The 21,862-nt window shown below is 42.3% G+C and overlaps 1 protein-coding gene across 1 annotated transcript in view; it reads left to right on the top strand.

The window, feature by feature from the left end:
- Positions 1-21,862, top strand: part of Armh3 (armadillo like helical domain containing 3) — a 183,258-nt gene that overhangs the window by 37,088 nt on the left and 124,308 nt on the right. Inside the window, exons 10-15 of the mRNA XM_051146676.1 lie at positions 1,269-1,312; positions 3,431-3,491; positions 7,000-7,046; positions 7,949-8,024; positions 10,249-10,342; positions 16,303-16,404. Coding sequence (XP_051002633.1) covers positions 1,269-1,312; positions 3,431-3,491; positions 7,000-7,046; positions 7,949-8,024; positions 10,249-10,342; positions 16,303-16,404 — 424 coding nt within the window. The remainder of the gene's footprint in view (positions 1-1,268; positions 1,313-3,430; positions 3,492-6,999; positions 7,047-7,948; positions 8,025-10,248; positions 10,343-16,302; positions 16,405-21,862) is intronic.

The following is a 21,862-nucleotide window of genomic DNA, read 5'->3' as shown; positions in this document are numbered from 1 at the left end:
AAGGACCAATTTGATACAATCTATAGCTGGACTTCGGGAGGCTAAACATGAAGGGTGATATATGTCTGTTATATGTGCCCTTAACGTTCTGCCAAATAACATCTCCTTTCTGGATATAGGGGAAAAGGTGACCAGGTGTTTGGCTTTGCTTCCTTTTTCTCCTGTCTTTCCCTTAGAAAAAACTATGTGCATGACTTATTCTTGTGACGTTAATAGATCTTTTTTTTTTTTTTTTTTTTTTTATTTTTTTATTTTTTTATTAATTTATTCTTGTTACATCTCAATGTTTATCCCATTTCTTGTATCCTCCCATTCCTCCCCCCTATGTTAATAGATCTTTATGATATGCTTTACAGGTTCTGGAGAAAACTGGACTTTCATTTTAATGTTTACTTCATACTTCTTTCCTTTTCCTTTATGTTTTCTTTATATCTTTAAAATTGTGCTGGGCATGATGCCATGCTCCTTTAATCCTAGCACTTGGAAGGCAAAGGCAGGCAGAGCTCTGCGTTCATGGCCAGCCTGGTCTATATATATATATATATATATTTTTTTTTTTTTTTTTTTTTTCCTGGTCTATATAGTAATTTCTAGGACAGCCAGTTTTGTAGTGAGGCTTGTCTCAAAACAATTTTTTAAATTACGTTTTATTTAGTGTGTGTGTATGTGTGTGTATGACACATGCCAAACATATATGACGTGTGTGGCATGTATACACACACAGATGTCAAAGGATAACTTGCAGGAGTCAGTTTTCTTTCCCTCCAGGGGTCCTCAGGGTTGGCAGCTATAGCCTTTACCCACTGAGCCATCTCACCGGCGGCCCTTTTCCTGTTCCCTTGTGGCCTGAGCGGCTTTCCTATATTCATGTTCATTTACTCCCGACTCACAATTGCTTTTGTTCTGGCAGTTTGGGATCTACATACGGTCTTTTTGTTTGAATCTTCTCTCATCAGTAACTAGACTGGTCTGCATTGCCTCTTGTTACTCAGTTTTAAATGGTATGTGGGAACCTCAAGCAAAATAATCACACAAACAATCTTTCCAAAGTGGGTGCTGCCCCCACCCACCTTGGTTCAGTATTTTTGTTGCTTTGATGAAATAAACAAAATTCTACTAAGAATTTTGTCCTTAATGAGAGCTTTCAGGCAGAACTTCTTGGGTATAGACTCTAGGGCTTTGATGTTTTGCCTGGCTGAGCTGTAGCAATGCAGCCAACACTTAAAAGCTCCTTGCTTATTTCAGCTGTTTTGTGTTTTCTCTTTCAGGGAATGGGGCTTGTGATCACTCAGGCTTTATCTGAGTATAACAGGTAAGTTTACAGACTACAGATGGAAAAGGCTAATTTTCACTTGAACTGGGTGAGTAGGAAAGAAGTTTGTTAGAATTCTTAGGTAAAAATTTCTAACCTATCTCAAAAGAATAGTTAGAGGTCTAGCTGCATGCAGACATGTTTGCTCTGGCTTAGCTTGATGGTATCTGAAGAGCTCTTTTCTAACACCAGGGAAGAGCAGACAAGTTGGTGACACCTTTAGTTTCAATTAGGCACTTTCTTTTTCAGTCTTTGCTCTTTTTCTATTCTTTTCTTTTTTCTCCAAGTCAGGGTTTCTCTGTGTAGCCCTCATCACTTTATAGACCAGGCAGGCCTTGAACTCACAGAGATATAACTAGGCTGGCTTTGAACTCTCGGAGATATGCCTGCCTTTGCCTCATCAAGTGCTGGGATTGATTACAGGCGCACACCAGGCTAGCCTTTGGTATTTTGTTATAGAGCGTTTTACTAACTTTATAGATACAAAACAGGTTTCCCCCTTTACCCAGTGTCATGTAAATACCATTTTCCATGTAAAAAAGCTCATGGGGCACCACTTTAAAATTCTCTTTTTATTTTGTTTTGGTTTTGGTTTTTTGTTTTTGGATTTTTGAGACAGGGTTTCTCTGTGTAACTCTGGCTGTCTTAGAATTCGCTCTGTAGACTAGGCTGGTCTCAAACTCACTTCTGCCTATACCTCCTAAATGCGAAATTCAGGGATTAAAGGTGTATGGCACCACTGCCTGGCTAAGATTCTTTTTTTTACATGATTATTTATTCTTATTTTATGTGCATTAGTATTTTGTCTGCATGTATGTTTGTATGATCTGTGTCAGATCCACTGGAACTGGAATTACAGACAGTTGTGAGCTGCCATGTGGTTGCTAGGAATTGAACTCAGGTTCTTTGGAAGAGCAGCCATCTCTACAGTGGCCCCCCCTCCAATTCTTAGAGGAATAAAGAGGGAAAGCATCAGATGTGCATATAGTCCCTACCCCCTTCCATCCCCTGGGGTTGAATCCAGGGCCTTGTGCAAGCTAAGAATAACCTCTGTTACCGAACTACAATCATGAACCTTTTTTTTTTCTTTCATTATTGACTCCACTTCCCAGAGGCCTTGTTTAGCCTTAGTGTCTCTTCATCCCATGGATAGGGACAGATTTGGTGTTCTATGAATAGAAACCAGAGATAATTGTAATCCTACTAAGGGCCTGCGTAGTAGATGATTTACATGTTGGAGGGCTTTTCTAACCACCCATTCTAGCTCCTAAATAAATGGCACAGAGACCTATTGGATTTATCAATAAGCTTTAGGCTCCATAACTAGGCAGCTATGCATTTAAGTGACCCTCTATGCTAGTCTCACTATTTGCAAGCCATGTGCCCCAAGTTTTTTGCCATATTGGTCCTGTCTGGCCTGTTTCTGCTTCATCAGGACATAGACTTTCTTCCCCTTTCCCCAAGACTGGGACGGAAGCTCCGCCTACCTATCTCCTTTGCCCAGAATTGACTGTCCATTTTCTTTATTAGCCAATCAGAAATAACTGGGGAGGGAAGTTTACACAACATTGGTCAGTGTGGCAATGTCTGGACTGCAACCAGATCTTCGGCCCAGAATTTAGTACAGAGCAGCAGACCAGCCCCCAGTAGGCCAGCCAGGATCTTTCTTCTCCTCAGACTTTCCTCACATTCACTTGGGTTTTAAAACTTCAAGTGTGTCCCATCTCCACAAATATTTTAGCTCTTCAACTTTCTTCCTACTTCGAACACAAACAAGGTTTTCACTGTCACAGCCTGAAAGAATTTTCACTGCCATACTTTTCAAGTAATCATCTGTTTGGGAAATAACTGGATCAGCCATATGCTAGAGAGTTTCACACTTGTGCAGCTTGCTTTCGAAGTCTCTCCCAAAGTAGCCAGGCATTTTGGTACACAGTACCTCAAGAGCAGATGGGTGCCTCCCAGCCTGCGGGGGAACTGCCGTGGCTAGAGCGTCATCATTTAGTTTTCTGGAGTCAGACATTCTAAGAGTACTCTGCCCTCATTACCTAGAATGTCAGGGTTGAATATATACTTGGTAAAAAAAAGTCCTGAGGCTTAATTTAGTTTTCTTTTTAGGCAGTATAAAGACAAGGAAGAAGAGCATCAGAGTGGTTTTTTTTCTGCTTTAACAAATATGGTAAGTTCTGCATGTGTTTTTTCCCCTCCCACTGAGAAGTACAGGAAGCCTTAAGGGTTGGGCAAATCTGGGCTCAGGCATTCAGATATCTTTGAGGTAATGGTGTCAGGAGCAGAGAACACATTAGGTTTTATTTGGATCTGTATTTCCTTGATTTATTTACTTACTTAATTTATTTACTTTTTGGAGCTAGAATCTTAGTCTGTAGCGAAGGCTGGCTTGGCACTCATGACAGTCCTGCCCTAATCTTTCAAACACTGAGGTTATAGTTGTGGGCTGCCATACCCTCACTAGAACCATAGCATTTTTAGTAAGTTCCCAAACTAGGTTAAATAGGGTAGATGGGAGCTTTGATTTTTTTCTGGGTCTGATTTTCCCCCCTGATTAGTTAGCAAAGAAAAAGTATGACTGAGCTTAGTGGCTGTGTAATCCCATCATTGGGAAGGCTGAGGCGGGAAAATTATGAGTTTAAGAATAGTTTGGATGGCTGGGCATGGTGGTACACACCTGTAATCCCAGCACTCGGCTAGGCAGAGGCAGGTGGATCTCTGTGAGTTGAGGCCAGCCTGGTCTACAAAGCCAGTTCAGGACAGCCAGGCTACACAGAGAAACCCTGTTTCCAAAAACCAAAAGGAGAGAGAGAGAAAGACACAAACACACACACTCTCTCTCTCTGAATAGCTTGGGTTACATAAAGCAATCTGATTTCCAAACAAAGAAAGAAGCTGGCATGACGGTGTACAACTTTAATTCCAACACTTGAGAGGCGGAGGCAGAAGGATCTCTGTGAGTCCCAAGTCACAGCTACATAATGAGACCCTGTTTCAAAGCAACAACAACAACCAAACCAAACGAAACAGAAAAAGAAAGAAAAGTTACACATTAATGTAGACTATTGCTGAGGCAGGCAGATCTCTTTGAATTTGAGGCCAGCCTGGTGAATACAGTGAATTCGAGGCTAGTCAGAGCTATGTAGAGAGACTCTGTCTCAAACAAACAAACAAATGAACAAAACAACAGAACTAAAACTGACACAACAATTGCCTTGCAGTCCCACCTGCTTGGTAAAATGAGGAGGGTTATGTGAGCCTACCTATTCAAGACCAACTTGAGCAGCATAGTCAAGACTCCATTTCAAGAATGAGTTGGCTCCATTGACTCTGTAGAACACATAATAGGACAATATAGATGAGTCCTCCCTGGTGGTCTTCTGTGGCCACGTGGTTCCTAGTGGCTTGATGAGGCATTTCCACTACTATGCTCTGTTTATACGGTACTGAGGATTAAATCTGAGCTTCGGTACTGCTAGTCAAGCACAATGACAGAGGAATCTAAAAAGGGACATATGCGGCTGGAGAGATGGCTCAGCGGTTAAGAACACTGACTACTCTACTCTTCCAGAGGTGCTGAGTTCAATTCCCAGCAACCACATGGTGGCTCACAGCCACCTATAATATGATCTGGTGCATACTGTATACATAATAAATAAATCTTTAAAAAAAAAAAGGAAAGGGACATATATCTGTAATCTCAGCAGTTGACGGCTGAGGCAACGCATCAGTGATTTACGACCTTCTCAATCCCTGAGTCCCTTCTCAAAAGTACAAAAGAGAGAGCTACAGAGATGGCTCAGCAGCTCAGAGCATTGGCTGCTTTTGAGAGAACCCAGGTTCAATTCCCAGCACCCACATGTCCGTTCACAACTGTGTGTTAACAACTATCTACTTATTTCCAGGACATCTCACCTCACTTCTTGGCCTCAATGAGCACTGCACACATATGGCACACAGACAAAACATCCATACACATAAAATAATTTTTTTTTTTGAGATGGGGTTTTTCTGTGTAGCCCTGGCTGTCCTGGAGCTTTCTCTATAGACCAGGCTGGCCTCAAACTCAGAGATCTACCTCTGCCTCCTGAGTGCTAGGACTAAAGGTGTGTTCCATCACTGCCCAGCAATAAAATAAAAATTTAAAAGATAATTTTTTGTTTTTTGTTTTTCTAGACAGGGTTTCTCTGTGTAGTCCTGGCTGTCCTGGACTCACTTTGTAGACCAGGCTGGCCTCAAGCTCAGAGAGATCCACCTGCCTCTGCCTCCCAAGTGCTGGGATTAAAGGTGTGCCCCAAATTTAAAAAGAAAAGTTTTTAAAAGTATATAAAAAGAAAAAGAAAGAAAAAGAGGGGGAATAAATAAACCTAGTGGGTGCTAAAATGTAGACAAATTTGGAACCCATCTTTAGGGGCTTTAGTGTCCAAGTGCCCTAGAGCTGAGACAGTTTATTACACAAAACAACTGTTTCTCCCCCTGGGCGGTTCCTCCTTGTTCCTGTACATTCTTACCCTTTTTCTTCTTAAAGCCTGAGTTTTAAAGACTCTTCTTATAAATGCTTTAACTCTTGAGACTTTAATCACTAAAGTGTCTCAGAGGCTGTGTATGGAAGCAGAAATTTTATATTGATATTTGGTTATATGAATTAGATATGATTACATTGTTCTCAGACAGCTTCAATTTTTTTTTAAAGGTAGGCTTAGTGAAAATTTTAGTTTCTTTAAAAATCCAGTTATGTTATGTGAATGTTTTTGTTTTAATCCCTGCTTCGGATTGTCCACAGCAGCTGACAATGATTGTCTTGTGCTCTAGGAGGGACGTGATTTTTGCCAGCTTCAGATAGTTTAATTCTGGGGACCCTGCAGAGGGAATAAATGGGAGAGCCCTGAGAGGGCCTGTGGTGGCTGCTGCTCCCTGCTGTTGTGCTTGCTATTGTTGGTTTGCTGGATTGCTGGATATTCTGATGACAGTGATGGAATTTGTCCCTAGGAGCCCTGTGCCTCTGGTCAGCAGAGAGTAGTCTAAAGAGGTCTATGCCCCTTCCCCCTCTAACCTTCTTTCTTGCCTACCTAGTGCTGGGGGGTTGGGAGGGATCGAGATGGAGAAGGGTGGTAGATATAAGAGCCCAATAAAGTAGCTGAGAAGTACTCCTGTAGTAGGCCTAGTCTCATGAAGCCTGGGCTGGCCTTGAGCTTGTCGTATAGCTGAGCAAGTTTAAAATGTTTTATTTCCTTCTGAGACAGATTTTGACACCGTCCCTCAGGTTGGCCCCCATTCCCTATGTAGCCCAGACTAACCTTGAACTTCTGAGTTTGGGATTATAATTGTGAGGTATCAGGACAGGCTTGAAGTGCTTTGTGAGTTAATTTCTGACTCCAAATAAGCAGCTTTTAGGAAACATGCAGCGACTAGAATGTTTAGGTTGACTGGTACCTTGGCATTGTTTCTAAACTTACATGCTGAAAGGCTAGATGACTTAGTAGGAATCTCATTATTTCATTTATTAGTTGTAAGTCTTTTATAGTTTTCAAAGTGGGGTGATTTTTGTGTGTGACTGATGGTCCAGAGTTCCTTGATCTTTGCTACTAGAATCACTGGTTTTTCGCAGATGAAATTCTTAGGCACAGAGCTCCTCTGCTGTGCTGTATAAAATCTGTGATTCCTTCTTTTGTCCACAGGTGGGCAGCATGTTCATAGCAGACGCCCATGAGAAAATCTCGGTGCAGTAAGTACTTGGATTTTAGTGCCAGCTCTCTTGCTGAATATGAGAGCAGAGAATGTACCCTCTCGTCAACCTTTTTCAGATTAAAACTAAAAAAAAAAAAAAAAATGATTTGCAAAGTGTTTCTTGGGTTTTAAGCATCAATGGATTCTTAGAGATCCCTGCTTTAGAGGCTAAGGCTGATAGAATTCTTGCTTAGTGTGCATGAAGCCCGTGGCTTGATCGTCAACATTAAATGAGCTGAATGTGGCTGGTGTGTGCCTGTCGTCTCAATCCTCCTGGGATGGAGGGTGGAGAGCCATAGGTTCACGACCATCCTCTGCTACGTACTGAGCTTGAGGCCGATCTGGGCAACGTGAGACTCTGTCTTTAAAAAAAAGTTTTTGAGATATGATCTTGCTGTGTGTAGTCCTGGTTGGCCTAGAACTCTCTGTATAGAGCCTGCTGGCCGCCGTCTTGTAGCAGTCCTACTCCTGGCTCCTGAGTGTTCAGGTCACCATTGCTAGCTCTGTCTCTGGAATGACTGATGGCTGGATTCTGCCTCTAGCAGGCCCAGCTGGGTAGGAGTGGGAAGAACTGGCCCTAGGGGTTCAGGGTCTTAACCTGTGTGCATTGTATATGTCCAGAGGGTAAATAGAGGGATTGAGAAGGAGAGAAGCTCTTGATGGTTATAATGTGTTACATTCTCTACTTTTAAGAACTAATCTGGCCGGGTGTGGTGGCACATGCCTTTAATCCCAGCATTCAGGAGGCAAAGGCAGGTGGATCGCTGTGAGTTTGAGGCCAGCCTGGTCTACAAAGCGAGTCCAGGATAGCCAAGGCTACACAGAGAAACCCTGTCTCAAAACAAACAAGCAAGCAAACAAACAAACAGAACTAATCTGATTTGTTTTCTTTTTCTTTAGAACCAACGAGGCCATTCTTCTGGCACTTTATGAAGCTGTCCATTTAAATCGAAACTTCATCACTGTATTAGCTCAGGTTGGTTATTTTAAACATCCCAGTCCTGGCTGGGCATGGTAGCCTGCCTCCTTACTACTAGCACTGGGCAGGTGGATCTCTGAGTTCAAGGACAGCCTGGTCTGAGTTTCAGGCCAGCCATAGCTGCAAAGTGAGACACACCCCCTCCCCAATCCCTCTCTCCTTCAAACTTCATTTTATTTATTTTTATTTTTTGTGATGTTATAGATCAAATCCAAAACCCTGTGCACACCAGGCAAGTGCTTCTCTCTGCACTGCATGTATCTTTATCTCTTCCCTCGAATTTCACACAGACTCGTTCTATTGAGAAGCCTATCTGGAGGGGCCCATGTAAGCTCTGTTTTGGGTTAGTCAGTGGTAGGAACAGAGTTGCGTTAGTTGCCTGTGCTTTGTGTTGTCCTCACTGGCACTGAAGCCGGTCTCAGGGCATGTGAAGTTAATGGCTGGACTGGTTTACTGAGGCCGTTACCCTCTGAGAGAGTTGAAATCACTGCATTTCACCTTTTGGGATCTGCTGGAATTATTTGCTCCATGGAGTTAATGGGCTTTTCTCTTAGGCGGTCTTTTTTATAAATCTTTATGGAGTTACAATGAGATACTATAGGCCAAGTCATTTATGCCGTTCTCTTACCAGTTACCAGAGAGAAAAAGTGAAAGCTTTCTAACTAGGATGTGTTCAATAGTATACACACATTGAAACTAAGAAGACATTAGATACTTGTTCATCTGCTTAAGGGGTCTCTTCAGTGGTAGGTACAGAAAGAGACTAAAACAAGCTAGGGCCATAGACCAGGGACACTATCTTAAAAGACTGAAGTGCTTTTATTTTAATGGTACACTTTTTAAAGTATGTGTGTAAGTTTCTTTCTTCATTTCTCCCCTTTCTGCCACTTTTTAGTGGTTCAGGATCTCACTGTGTAGGCCTGACTGGCTGTCCTTGAACTCAGAGATCCACCTGTCTCTGCCTCCTAAACACCATGCCTGGTGTGTATGTTTCTTTTAAAGTAGTCTACCCATAGACTTTTAACCAAAAAGTAAGGCTATGTTTGAAAACAATATGCTGCTTTGGACTCTTACTAATTTCATAAGACAATGTAAGAAAGTTTATCTCCTATTCCATAAATGACTTTAGAGGAAGTGAGAAAGATAAAGGGCTGGCCAAGGGGTTGAAGAACAAAGGTTCTAAAGGAGCTGCTTCTGAGCTCCCTTCCTTCAGCTGATGTTGCTGAGGAGACCAGGGACACAGCCGTCATCTGTGCTGTTTATACTAGATAGCTTTCAAACCTCTGCTTTTACATTTTACACATGCTTTCATGTGCATATATATTGGGGGAGTGTTAAAGTGTGTACACGTAAGGCCGGGCGGTGGTGGCGTACTTGGGAGGCAGGGGCAGGGGCAGGTGGATCTCCATGAGTTTGAGGCCAGCCTGGTCTGCAGAGTGAGTCTAGGACAGCCAAGACTACACAGAGAAACCACCCCCCGCCCCCCCCAAAAAAATAGTGTGTACATGTAGAGGTCAGAGGATAAGTTTTGGGAGTTAGGTCTATCCTTCTACCATATTGGTTCTGGGGATGAAATTTAGATCATTACCTTGGCAGCAAGTACCATTACCCTCTAAACCATCTTGCTGGCTCATATGCCCTCCCCCCCCGAACCCCCCCCCCCCCCCCCCGACAGGGTCTCTCTGTGTTAGTCTTGGCTGTCTGGACTAGCTTTGAGCTTTGTAGACCAGGCTGGCCTTGAACTCACAGTGATCCGCCTGCCTCTGCCTCCCAAGTGCTGGGATTAAAGGTGTGCGCCACCACGCCTGGCTTTTTTTTTTTTGTGGAACAGCAAGGCTGCCATCAGCATGGAACAGCACGGCTGCCATCAGCCTCTTTCAATGCTTCTTAGCATCCCCAGGTTTACTTGCATCTATTTGTAAATTCTGTGGTCATGAAAATAGCCCATACATCAATTATTTATTTGTTTGTTTGTGTATTTATTTTAAATTTATATGGCTGTACAGAAAAACATGTGCAATGGAACCCAAATTTCAAAATGAAAATTAACTCACAGTGTTTGCTGTTAGAAGCTTGGCAGGCACCAGTAGTAATTAAGCATTCATGGGCACTATGTGCAGGTCCTCACTTTTGACCCTGGAAAGCCAGTAAGCGTGGTTATAGAGGATTCTTAAAGAGATCTACATGTTCTGTTTTCTTACCCATCTGTGTCCTTCTTCAGAGCCATCCAGAAATGGGGCTGGTGACAACCCCTGTCAGCCCTACTCCAGCGACCCCAGTCACACCACTTGGGACTACGCCACCCTCCTCTGATGGTAAATCCACCACTTCTATTGTGCTCTTGGTTAATATGATTTTAGACTCCTTCCTTCCTTTTTTAGGTTTTTGAGTAGGGTTTTCTTTGTAGCCATTGCTGTCCTAGAATTTACTATGTAGAACCAGGCTGGCCTTGAGCTCAAAGATCTACCTGCCTCTGCCTCCTGAGTGCTGGGATTAAAGGTGTATGATAATACTGCCTGGCTGATTCTAGATCTTTAAGGGTTAAGCACAACTGTATTGAGCAAAGAATACAGTTGTTAGTTCTTTTAATTAATAATTCTTTTAATTTGTGTAAGTGGTAGTAAGCATTGGTATACATTGTAATCCCAGCTACTTGGAGGCTGAGATAGGAGGCTTGCTTGGTTTACATAGTGAGTTTAGGGCCAATCTGGTTAACTTGTTGTAGCCCTTTCTTTTCTTTTCTTTTCTTTTTTTTTTTTTTTCTGAGACAGGGTTTCTCTGTGTAGCCTTGGCCATCCTGGACTCACTTTGTAGACCAGGCTGGCCTTGAACTCACAACGATCTGCCTGCCTCTGCCTCCCGAGTGCTGGGATTAAAGGCATGCGCCACCACACCCAGCATGTAGCCCTTTCTTAAAACTTAAAATGGGATTGGGATATAATTTAGTGGTAGAGTGCTTTGCCAGCATGCATGAACCCTAGGTTTAATCACTAAGACAGAAGAGGAGGAAGGAGGGAAAGAGTAATGAAAGGAAAAAGAAAAGGAATGATTTGTGAGCTAGGGCCTGGGTCAGGTGTCAAACATTTCCAGTATTTGGGAGTCTAGGATGGAAGGACGGTAAGCACAGGGATTTGAGATCAGCCCAGGTGATGTCTTTAAGAGAAGAAGGAGCCGGGCGTGGTAGTCCGTGCCTTTAATCTCAGCACTGGGGAGGCAGAGGCAGGTGGATCTCTGTGAGTTTGAGGCCAGCCTGGTCTAGAAAGTGAGTCCAGGACAGCCAAGGCTACACAAAGAGACCCTCTCTGGGGATGGGGGGCGGGGGGAGAAGAAGGAAAGAAACAAAGTATATGATGTTATCCTTTATGCCTTCTGAAGCTCCAGAGAAGATTTTGGAAAGATAGTTGAGTGGTGTGTTTCTTCTGTGTGTAAGGAACTTGTAGGGCTGAAGAGATGGCTCAGTGGCTAAGAGCACATACTTTTGTTGCAGAGGACTGGAGTTCAGTTGCCAGCACTCACATCAGACAGCTCTCAACTGCTTGTTATTTACCAGAGAATGCCTTTAATCCCAGCACTCGGATGCAGAGGCAGATGGATCTCTGTGAGTTCAAGGCGAGCCTGGTCTACAAAACTAGTCCAAGATAGCCAAGGCTGCACAGAGAAACCCTGTCTTGAAAAACAAACAAAAAATTTACCAGAGAATCTAACACATTGTCACTGCAGGTGCATGCACGCGCGCGCACACACACAGACACACACACACACACAGACACACGCACACACACACTTAAAAATAATAATAATAGAGCCGGGCGTGGTGGCGCACACCTTTAATCCCAGCACTCGGGAGGCTGAGGCAGGTGGATCACTGTGAGTTCGAGGCCAGCCTGGTCTACAAAGTGAGTCCAGGATGGCCAAGGCTACACAGAGAAACCCTGTCTCGAAAAAACCAAAAAAAAAAAAAAAAAAAATCTTTTTTTTTTCCTGTTTTTTTGAGACAAGGTTTCTCTGTGTAGTCCTGGCTGTCCCAGAACTCAGAGATCCACCTGTTTCTGCCTCCCAAGTGTTAGGATTAAAGGTGTCTGTCACCACAATCACCACCTCCCAGCTAAAGATAAATCTTGAAAGAAAAACAAGCACTTTATTTAAAACCCTATGTGGTTGTAATACCTGTAATCCCAGCTGGAGGAGCTGGAGGCAGGGGCATCAATTCAAGACAGCCTTGGCTACATGAAACATCGCAAAGAAATTACTAACTAGGGCCGTGGTAGTGGTATACTTCTTTTTTTTGTTTTTTGTTTTTTTTGCGGGGGGGTGTCGAGACAGGGTTTCTCTGTAAAGCCTTAGCTGTCCTGGACTTGCTTTGTAGACCAGGCTGGCCTCGAATTTACATCGATCCACCTGCTTCTGCCTCCCAAGTGCTGGGATTAAAGGCATCTGCTACCACTACCCGGCCTAGTGGCACACTTTTAATCCGAGCTCTTGGGAGGCAGAGGCAGGTGGAAATCCGTGAGTTTGAGGCCAGTCTAGTCTACATAATGAGTTCCGGGTCTACATAATAGAGAAACCTTGTCTTAAAAATACCCCAAACGATCAAACACAACCTGAGAAACTGTATAACCTTGGTTCATCCTCCTTAGGTAATCTTAGAATTCTGAAACAGGAAAGTGACTGAAGAGCTGACTAATGTCTGGCCTCAGTTAGTTACTCTTGGGGTGCTTGACAGGCTCAGGGATGTACAATGTTAGAGTGCTTCTCTAGCATGTACAAGGCCCAGGATTTGATTGCCAGCACCTTATAAAAGTCTGGCATGGTGGTACATTGCCTGTGATAGATGTGGAGGCAGGAGGATCAAAAGTTCAAGATCATCCTCAGCTGCACAGTGAGTTTGAGACCAACCTGAGCTTTATGAGACCCTGTCTGAAACAATTTTAAAAATGTACATCAATACTTGGTGTTATATTTCAAATGATGAACTCATTTTGTAGTCTAAGAAGTATAAGAAATATCCAGCCGGGCTGGAGAGATGACTCAGAGGTTAAGAGCATCGGCTGCTCTTCTAAAGGTCCTGAGTTAAATTCCCAGCAACCACATGGTGGCTCATAGCCATCTATAATGAGATCTGGTGCCCTTCTTTGCCATGCAGGCACACATGCAAGCAAAACACAGTATATATAATAAATAAATAAATCTTAAAAGAAAAATTAAAAAAAAATAAAAGAAATATCTAGCCAGGCCTGGTGAGGCACACCTGTAGTCCCAGCACTTGAGAGGCAGAGACAGGTGAAGCTTTCTGAGTTCGAGGCCAGCGTGGTCTATAAAGCAAGTCCAGGACAGCCAGGGCCACACAGAGAAACCCTGTCTCAAAATAAAAACAAATATCCAATGTTGGGACAGTTATGATGGTTCAGTGAATAAATGCTTTCTGTACCAGCCGGATAGCCTGTATTGGATCCCTAGTTAGACCTTCATATGCATGCCATGGCACACGAGCTCCCTCCAGCAATAACAATAATGCTTTCTATAAAGAAATCCAACTTTGATCCTTTGTTCTCCAGTTCCTATATGAACTGTCCCTCTTTGTTTCTTTGAGTTTTTTATTTTTCTTTTCTTCTAGTCTTTTTCTTCTTTTTTAATGGTTTATTTGTTTTATTATGTATGCAGTGTTCTGCCTGCATGCAACACCTACACGCCAGAAGAGGGCCTTGGATCTCTGGTCATGAGCCATCATGTGGTTGCTGGGACTTGCACTCAGGAACTTTGGAAGAGCAGCCAGTGCTCTTAACCTCTGAGCCATCTCTTTACCCTTCTTACTTCCAGTCTTAACTAGTGCTTTGCATATAATTATCAAGTTCTTTTCCATTCCAGCCCTACTTTCATTGTTGTTGTTTTGATTTTCCAAGACAGGGTTTCTCTGTGTAGCCTTGGTTGTCCTGGACTCTAAACAGAGATCAGGCTGCGCCTACTTCCCTGAGTGCTGGGATTAAAGGCGTGTGTCACTACTGCCCAGCTCAGCCCTGCATTTTTATATAGCACTTGCGCATTCACATTTTAAGGCAGTATAAGCAGTAGAAAAGTATGGCAAGGAGGCGTCACTGATATTCAGATCTATGACAGCAAGTTGGATCTGTTTAGAGCTGAGAGCCAAATCCTAAAATATCTTAATGACAAGAGGAATAGTGAGGATTGCCTACTTGTCCGTTTCTTCAGGTCAGTGGATACGCCAATGGAAATACTGTACTTTTTCCTTAAGGATGAAGCTTGCCTAGTTACTATGGATATCCAAAGCCGTGTGTGTGTGTGTGTGTGTGTGTGTGTGTGTGTGTGTGTGTGTGTGTGTGTGTATGTATGTATGTGTGTATATCTCCGTTCCATGTGATGTTGGGGTTTGGATGCTTCAGAGAACTGCTTTTCAAACTGTTGATTGTGAGCACTGTACCCACACACTCGATTATGCAATGGCAGGATTTGTGCTTACCTACAACCACTGAGCGTTTAGTCTTCCAGTGGGAAGATCAAGTTAGCCCACTTTGAGATGACTGTCTCTCTTGACAAAATCTACTGGGAAGAACTATAAAGCCAACCATCAAGGGATGAAACTTGCTTAGGAAGGAGATTTTAGTTTGTGAGGGATTTGATTCTGCCTTTATTTTATTTATTCATTTTTCTTCTCTTCTAACTCATTTCCTTTCTGTAGGGGTCCTAAGTATTATATACTTATTTTCAATTTTTGGTTTTTAATTTTAGTGCTGTTCTGTAGCCCAGTTATATTTAAAGGCATGTCACTGGTGCTGTTATCTTTAAAAGCCAGCAGTTAGCTGTAACATTTGTTCGCAGCTCAGGCTTGACATTTGACAACTCCGCCTTGGCATGAGAGGACTTTCTGGTAAACTAAAAATACATAGAGTTCTATATTCCTACTATATTATGTAAGATGGTTTTCTAGTTATCACTGTGTGTGAGTGGGGTAAAGCTTCCACTTACCAGTTAAATAACAAGGGATGACTATGGGTTCTGAGTTCAAATTGGCTGTGGTTTGAAATGATAGCTTGTGGTATTAAACCATAACATGAATTAAGACCTTCTAGGTTTACTTGTTGTTTTTGAGACAGGGTCTCACTCTATAGCCCAGTCTTTCCAGGAAATATTTTACTATTTAATTACAAAAATAAACTTATCTTGTATTTGTTCTTGGGGGCCAAATTATGGGAAAACAGCCAAGGGTTGGATATACTAATTTCTTCCCTAAGGTTTTTTGCTGTGTGTTGTGGAATCATAATGTGCAATGTTTTCCATTGTTAATAAGTGTCCTCTGCACGCATTGTAGTGATTCCACAGGGATCCATTATGGCTATGAATACATATTATGACTAATAGCCCAAACCTATCGTATGTTCATAGTTTAAAATACAGCAAAAAGCTGTAGATTTTCAACTGTCCCTGGGCTATCTTGAGGTTATTTTTGTATAAGCGTTGTTTTAGAGACTGTTAAAACACTTAACAAGCTGACTAAATCTAACTTAAAGTCTTTGAATCTTGGGAACTCTAGGTCAAAGCTGTTGTGGCTGGGTCACTTCTGGTCTGATTGCCCATTGTTCACTGGGCCCAAGACTCAGAGAGGCTGGGAGAGTAGGCAAAAGGATCTTCTTTTGTAAACAGAGGCCAGATAGGCGAAATTCCAACTCCAGGTGCTAAATCAGGGATGTCCACTTGTTTGCTGTCTAATGCTATGTTTCAGGTTTCCTTTCAGAGGGGAAGAGATTAATGTAGACTTTAAACATGGTTCTGCCTCAACTTTTGCTCCTTTTATCTTGGGTACTTTTAGGGTAAGGCCTTGTTCTCAATATTGAGCAAAATTTCTCCTTATTAGGAAGAACTCTTCCTTTATTTTAAGCAAGAGACTATTCAAAGCAAAGTCATTTATGCTCAGCATAACTTCTTCCTTTAGTTAGAAATGACAATGCCTCGAAGAGGACCTTGAAGTGTTGATTACTTGGGGCTGAAATGGAATCAAAATCCTTCCTAGGATATTAGGAGAAAAACTTTCTGGACCGACCCTAGATAAGAAAGAAGGCTGACAGGCTTTTGGGGAGTGTGGGGTAGAGGGACTCTAGAGGCCTAGTAAGAGTAGCTAAGGTTTTATGGAAAGTGCTGGTCCTCCTTCTATTGTGGGAAAAGCTTATTTAGTCATTTTTTGCCTGCTGGCAAATTGGCTATGTGGGTAGAAGTGTTAGGTGGAATATGTTATGGGCTAAGTGTTTTATTTGTTCTATTCTAGTTATAAGTTCTGTGGAACTCTCACTGGATGCAGATGTACAAACCAGTAATCTACTGATAACCTTCTTAAAGTATAGCTCAATTGTCATGCAGGACACGAAAGGTAAGACATGCTGCCTTGGGAGGTGTGACGGGTGCCTGACATCAAAGAACAGTGGCTCTACTCAGGCTTTGACAGATGAGCCACTCGAGGGGGGGTGGGCTTCTATGTAGGCGATGGACCCAGCTTCTGGAAAACAGTGATTTCTCACTGCTAGGTGACAACTAGGTGGTGCTGGGAAAACCTGAAGTTTGAGGAAAGTGCTTAAAAATAGAAAAGGAAAAAGTTGATTCCCACAAAAATTAGCACATCTTGGTAAGTGGATGCAGGCTCTGCTGTGTGGGAAGGTGGGTGGGGGACGAGGACGCATCAGGGAATTCCCTTCTGAAGACAAACACCACGAGCAGCAGCTTGTGGTAGAATTAGAGGTCTCTTATGCAGAGGTGAGATTCAGAGGAATGCATTTCTATTCACTTAAAATAGGAATGTCAGTACTAATCCTAGATAACAGCCTGGAAGAAGAAGAGAGTTGAGTATCGGGATTGTTTTTCTTTTGAGCTAAGGGTCTTACTGTTTAGCCCAGGCTGCCTTTGAGATCCTCCTCACAGCCTCACCAGAACCCAGGACAACAGTATAACACTCATGCCCAGCCGGGTGCTGGAAAAGGGTTGTTTTTTTCTTTTGATTTATAGGCTTTCTGTGGTCTGTGGCTAACTAATCTTGTTACAGCTTTCTTCCTCTTCCTCCCCCCCCCCCCCCCCACCTTTTTTATTTATTTTTTTGGTTTTTCTAGACAGACTTTCTCTGTATAACCCTGGCTGTCTCGCACTCACTTTGTAGATCAGGCTGGCCTTGAACTTACAGTGATCCACCTGCCTCTATTAAAGGCATGGGCACCATGCCCCACCCCTTTTTTGGTTTTGATCTTTGCCTTTTTGTTTGTTTTCTGAGACAAACTATTATATATGTAAAGAATTGTACAATGATCACCTGCATGCATCCCACTGACATTTTGCTGTATTTGGGTTTGCCTTTAAGTCTTTTTTATATTTTACTGCTGTTTTGGCTGTATCACTTTAAAGGGAATGTCGGACTTCACATTTAAGTACTTTGGCATGCATCTTTAAAAATTAAAAACATTTCTCTGGATGCCTAAAATGTCATTATTGTATCTAAAACAAAACAAAACAACAGCAATAACAACAACAATGGCTTTCTAATAGCATGTAAAATTCAGTCCATATTTAAGTTTTTTCAGTTATCCCTCAAATCTTTCTCTTTTTACAATATTGACAGTTACAATATTGTCAATTTAAGTCAGATTTAAATTTTCTTTGTTTTTAAATTTTAAGACAGAAACTCATTGTATAGCCCTCTGTGGCCTGGCACTGACTATGTAGACCAGTCTGGCCTTGAACTAACAAAATCCACCTTCCTCTGCCTCCATAGTTCTGAGATTAAAGCATGCAGCACCAGGCCTGATCCTGACCTTTGACCTTCTCCCTTTGCCCACTGAAAGCTTCTTCGCAACCAGTCCCCACCTTCTTTTAAAGATTTATTTACTTATAGGAGTATCTTGTCTCCATGTGTGGGCATCAGATCCCATGAGACTTCAGTTATGGAAGGTTATAAGGCGCTGTAAGGGTGCTGGGAATTGAACTCAGGACCTCTGGAACAGCAGCCAGTGCTTGTGAGCCATCTCTTGACACTTCCATGCACCCCTGCTCCCATTCTCCTTTCATGTCTTCTTTTCTTTCTTTCTTTCTTTTTTTTTTTCCTTCTGAGACAGGGCTTCTCTGTATAGCCCTGGCTGTCCTAGACTCGTTTTGTAGACCAGGCTGGCCTCAAACTCACAGAGATCTGCCTGTCTCTGCCTTCCAGAGTGCTGGGATTAAAGGCCTGTGTCACCATGACCGGCTTTGTGTTTTCTTTTTGTGTGTGGCCTACTGAGTTTAAGTATGGCTTGATTTTATGTGTATGTGTCTGAGAGCATGTTTGTGTACCACACGTCTTATCTTCTGGCTCTTATATCCCTTTTGTTCCCTCTTCTCTGATGTTTCCTGAGCTTTGGAGTGAGTGATAGAGCCGTGCCATTTAGAGCACTCTACCACTGACTTATTTTTGACACTTTGGCAGTGATGAGTTTCTGCATTGCCCATGGTGACTTAGGGTTTTAGTGCGGTAAAGAGACTCTATGACCACGGCTACTCTTTATAAAGGAAAACATTTAATTGGGGCTGGGTTACAGTTCAGAGGTTTCGTCCTTTATTGTCATGGCAGGAAACACGGCAGCAAGCAGGCGGACAGGGTGCTGGCGAAGGAGTTCTACATCTGGACCCACAGGCAGCAGGGGAGAGAGACACTGGGCCTGGCTTGAGCATCTGAAATCTCAAAGCCCACCCCCAGTGACACACTTCCTCCAGCAAGGCCACATCTCCTTTTAGTGTCATTCCCTATGGGCCTGTGGCGCCTATTTCATTCAAACTATCACACCATGAGCTGTTGCAGTAAGAAGCTGTCTCTGATGAAGGCTGGATATAACACTAGTCTTTGGGTATAAACATGAGTGTTTTTCTGTCTTTGTCTTTTCCTTTCCTTTTTTTTTTTCTTTTTTTTTTTTTCCTTTTCTTCTTGCATCTCAAGTATTCCAGATTGGCCTCAGACTTGTTCTGTTGTAGAGACTATTGTCTCTTTAAAAGTGCTGGAGTTACATATGTGTGCTACTATGCTCACATATAGTCTGTGAATTAACTTATAGTCTATGAGTAACTTCAGATTTCCATATATAAAAGCCAACTTTATTGTAGAATCAAAAATTGTTAAAATCAATTGTTTTGCTGTTTTACTTTGTATGAGGAGATTGTATTGCCTCTGAGTTGATCTGAGGCTCCCTTCAACATGGTTTGTACTTTAGAAGGCTTTTGTTTGCCAAGTGAGCAGATTTCTTTTTTGAGGATTTTTAAAAGTCGGGCATGGTGGCACAAACCTTTAATTCCAGCACTCGGGAGGCAGAGGCAGGCAGATTGCTGTGAGTTCGAGCCCAGCCTGGTCTACAAAGCAAGTCCAGGACAGCCAAGGCTACACAGAGAAACCCTGTCTTGAAAAACAAAACAAAACAAAACAAAAAGAGTTCTAGAATGGAAGGAAAGACCAGTTTCGGGGGCTCTGGAGAGAGAAGAAAACCCTGGAGACAGAGATAAGAAAAGTGAGAGATTAAAAAAAGAAAGAAAGAGAGAAAGAAAGAAAGAAAGAAAAAGAAAGGTAAAAGATCAGTATGGGAAATGAAGAATTGGCAGGCCTGAAAGGAGCTTGGGTGGGTGAGTCTCAGCTGCGCTATGTTCAGACATTGCATTAGCTGTTGGAGACCTCTCCCTTGAACACATCTGCTGATAGTCTCTCAAGAGTAAGAGCTACACATACGGGCTAACTACATGCGGATATTCCATGTCCCCAACGCCGAACAGAACACTGGGAGCTGCTGAGCTGGTTCTTGGAGACTTGGCCAGGTGAGATCTGGCAGGCAAGGATAACAAGGCTCTTGTGTGTCTGAGTTCCCTGAGGCTATTGCTTCTTTATGGAAATGAGTAGCCTCTTCCTTTCTCTACAAATAATGTGGCAACCACAGAGGAGAGAAACTGCATGGATGTGACCCAGAAAAGTGAACTTTTACTTTACTTGATATAACACAGTGAATTGAGGCTCTTGAAACACATTTTTAGCTCTATGAGTTATATAAGCCTCTGTCCTGGTCACTTCAGGTTCATAAATAAAAGTCCAAATTAAGGTCTAAGCAATAGCCAGTATGGGTGGTCATAGTGACTGTAGAATGCAATACATCTTTGCCAACAAGCAGTTTAAATGTGGCAAAGGACAAGGTTAGGTATGATGGATAGTTAATTTAAAAATGGCTGTTTTGTGACTTCATCAGCCTAAGACCTGTTGGACCATGCCCTGCCTACAGGATCATACTATTATTGTTGCAGTTATTCTATTATATATAATACACATATTATTCTAACTCTTCATGTGTATTGTGCTGGAGATGAAACCTAGGCCTTGCCATGGTAATCAGATGCCCTCCTACTAAACCACAGCCCGAGTCTCACGTTATGATCTTAGGTGCAGTAGAGCTAACATTTTCTTTGTCCCAGACAAGACATCTTTTTCTTTTGTTTGTTTTTGTTTGAGAAAATTTCTCACCATATAGCTGACTGGCTTGGAACTCCCTCTGTTTTCCAGGCTTGCCTTGAACTCACAAAGATCCATGTGCCTCTGCCATCCAAGTGCTGGGATTAAAGGTATTTATCACCATGCCTGGCTCTAATATACCTTTTTAAAAAATGTATGTATCAGTTGGAATCTATAAAAATACTTTCCTTTAGATTTATTTATTTATTCACTTTTTGGGTGTATGTATGTGTATATATGTATGTGTACGTTGCATGGGTGTGCTAGCAGAGGCTGTCAGATCCCCTGGAGGTAGAGTTACAGACAGTGTCAGTTGCCTCACATGTATGTTCGGAACTGAACTTGAGTCCTCTGGAAAAGCACTCTTAACCACTGAGTGATTTTTGCAGAACCCTATAAAATGCCTCTAATTGGCTTGTATGTTCTGAAGTATAATAAATAGTATAGTAATACAATTAATGTGAACCTGCTGCTCAATTTTAAAAAACAGATGTTATGTTATTGAAGCTGCCTCTTCAATCCTTCCTGTTCATTCTCTGGATTTTATGCTTTTCTTCCCTTGTTTTGATTCTGCTTTTAAGTCCTTTATTTTAATAACTCTTTGGTATTTGTGTCTTTGGTGTTGTTACCTGAAAGAGAAATCTTCTTGGTCTTTAGAGTAGGCATTAGGGTTGGGCAATATGGTTCTTGCTTACTGTTAGGGCTCAGGAATAGCTGTATACTGGCCACTCCAATACCAGACTCACACTGATGGAAGTTCATTTGACTGCTGAACAAGAACTAACCAGTTAGGGTCACAGTCTGTAAATTCAGACTATGACATTGGTAACAAGAACTGACTAGTCAGGGCCATGGTTGAAACTCAGGATTCAGACTGTGACATTGGTCTGCTTCTAAGGCATATTCTTTATAAGAAAAACCATAACCAGATAACAACTAGATAGCCAGGTGGGAAGCAAGGAGGAGGGCAGCATTACATCATTTTGACCAGTTAAACACAAGAAGAATCCATTTTGTTCTGAGCATAATGTACCCAGGTAGGTAGACAAAGCATTTGAAGCTGATTGGCTGGGATGTAGAGTAGGGGAGCTCTTGGGGGCTTTCCAGCTTTCTTTGGGAGTAAGGAACATAGCAGGATATTGCAACCTTAACGCTAATAGAACATCATTTATCTTTAACCCAAGCAGAACATAGATTTATCATCTATTGTTCTATCCTAAGCAGCAAGCACTGACCCTTCCTGGTTTCAGGCACGTAGAGCCTAAGAACTTGAACTTAATTTCACCTTGTAATTAAAATGGTTTCTGTTATGCTAAGAGCTGGTGTTAACAGA

Source organism: Acomys russatus, chromosome 5, assembly GCF_903995435.1.
Source record: "Acomys russatus chromosome 5, mAcoRus1.1, whole genome shotgun sequence".
In the NCBI taxonomy this organism is placed as follows: domain Eukaryota; kingdom Metazoa; phylum Chordata; class Mammalia; order Rodentia; family Muridae; genus Acomys; species Acomys russatus.
The sequence above is the reverse complement of the archived record's forward strand: the minus strand, read 5'-3'. Positions and strand labels throughout refer to the sequence as shown.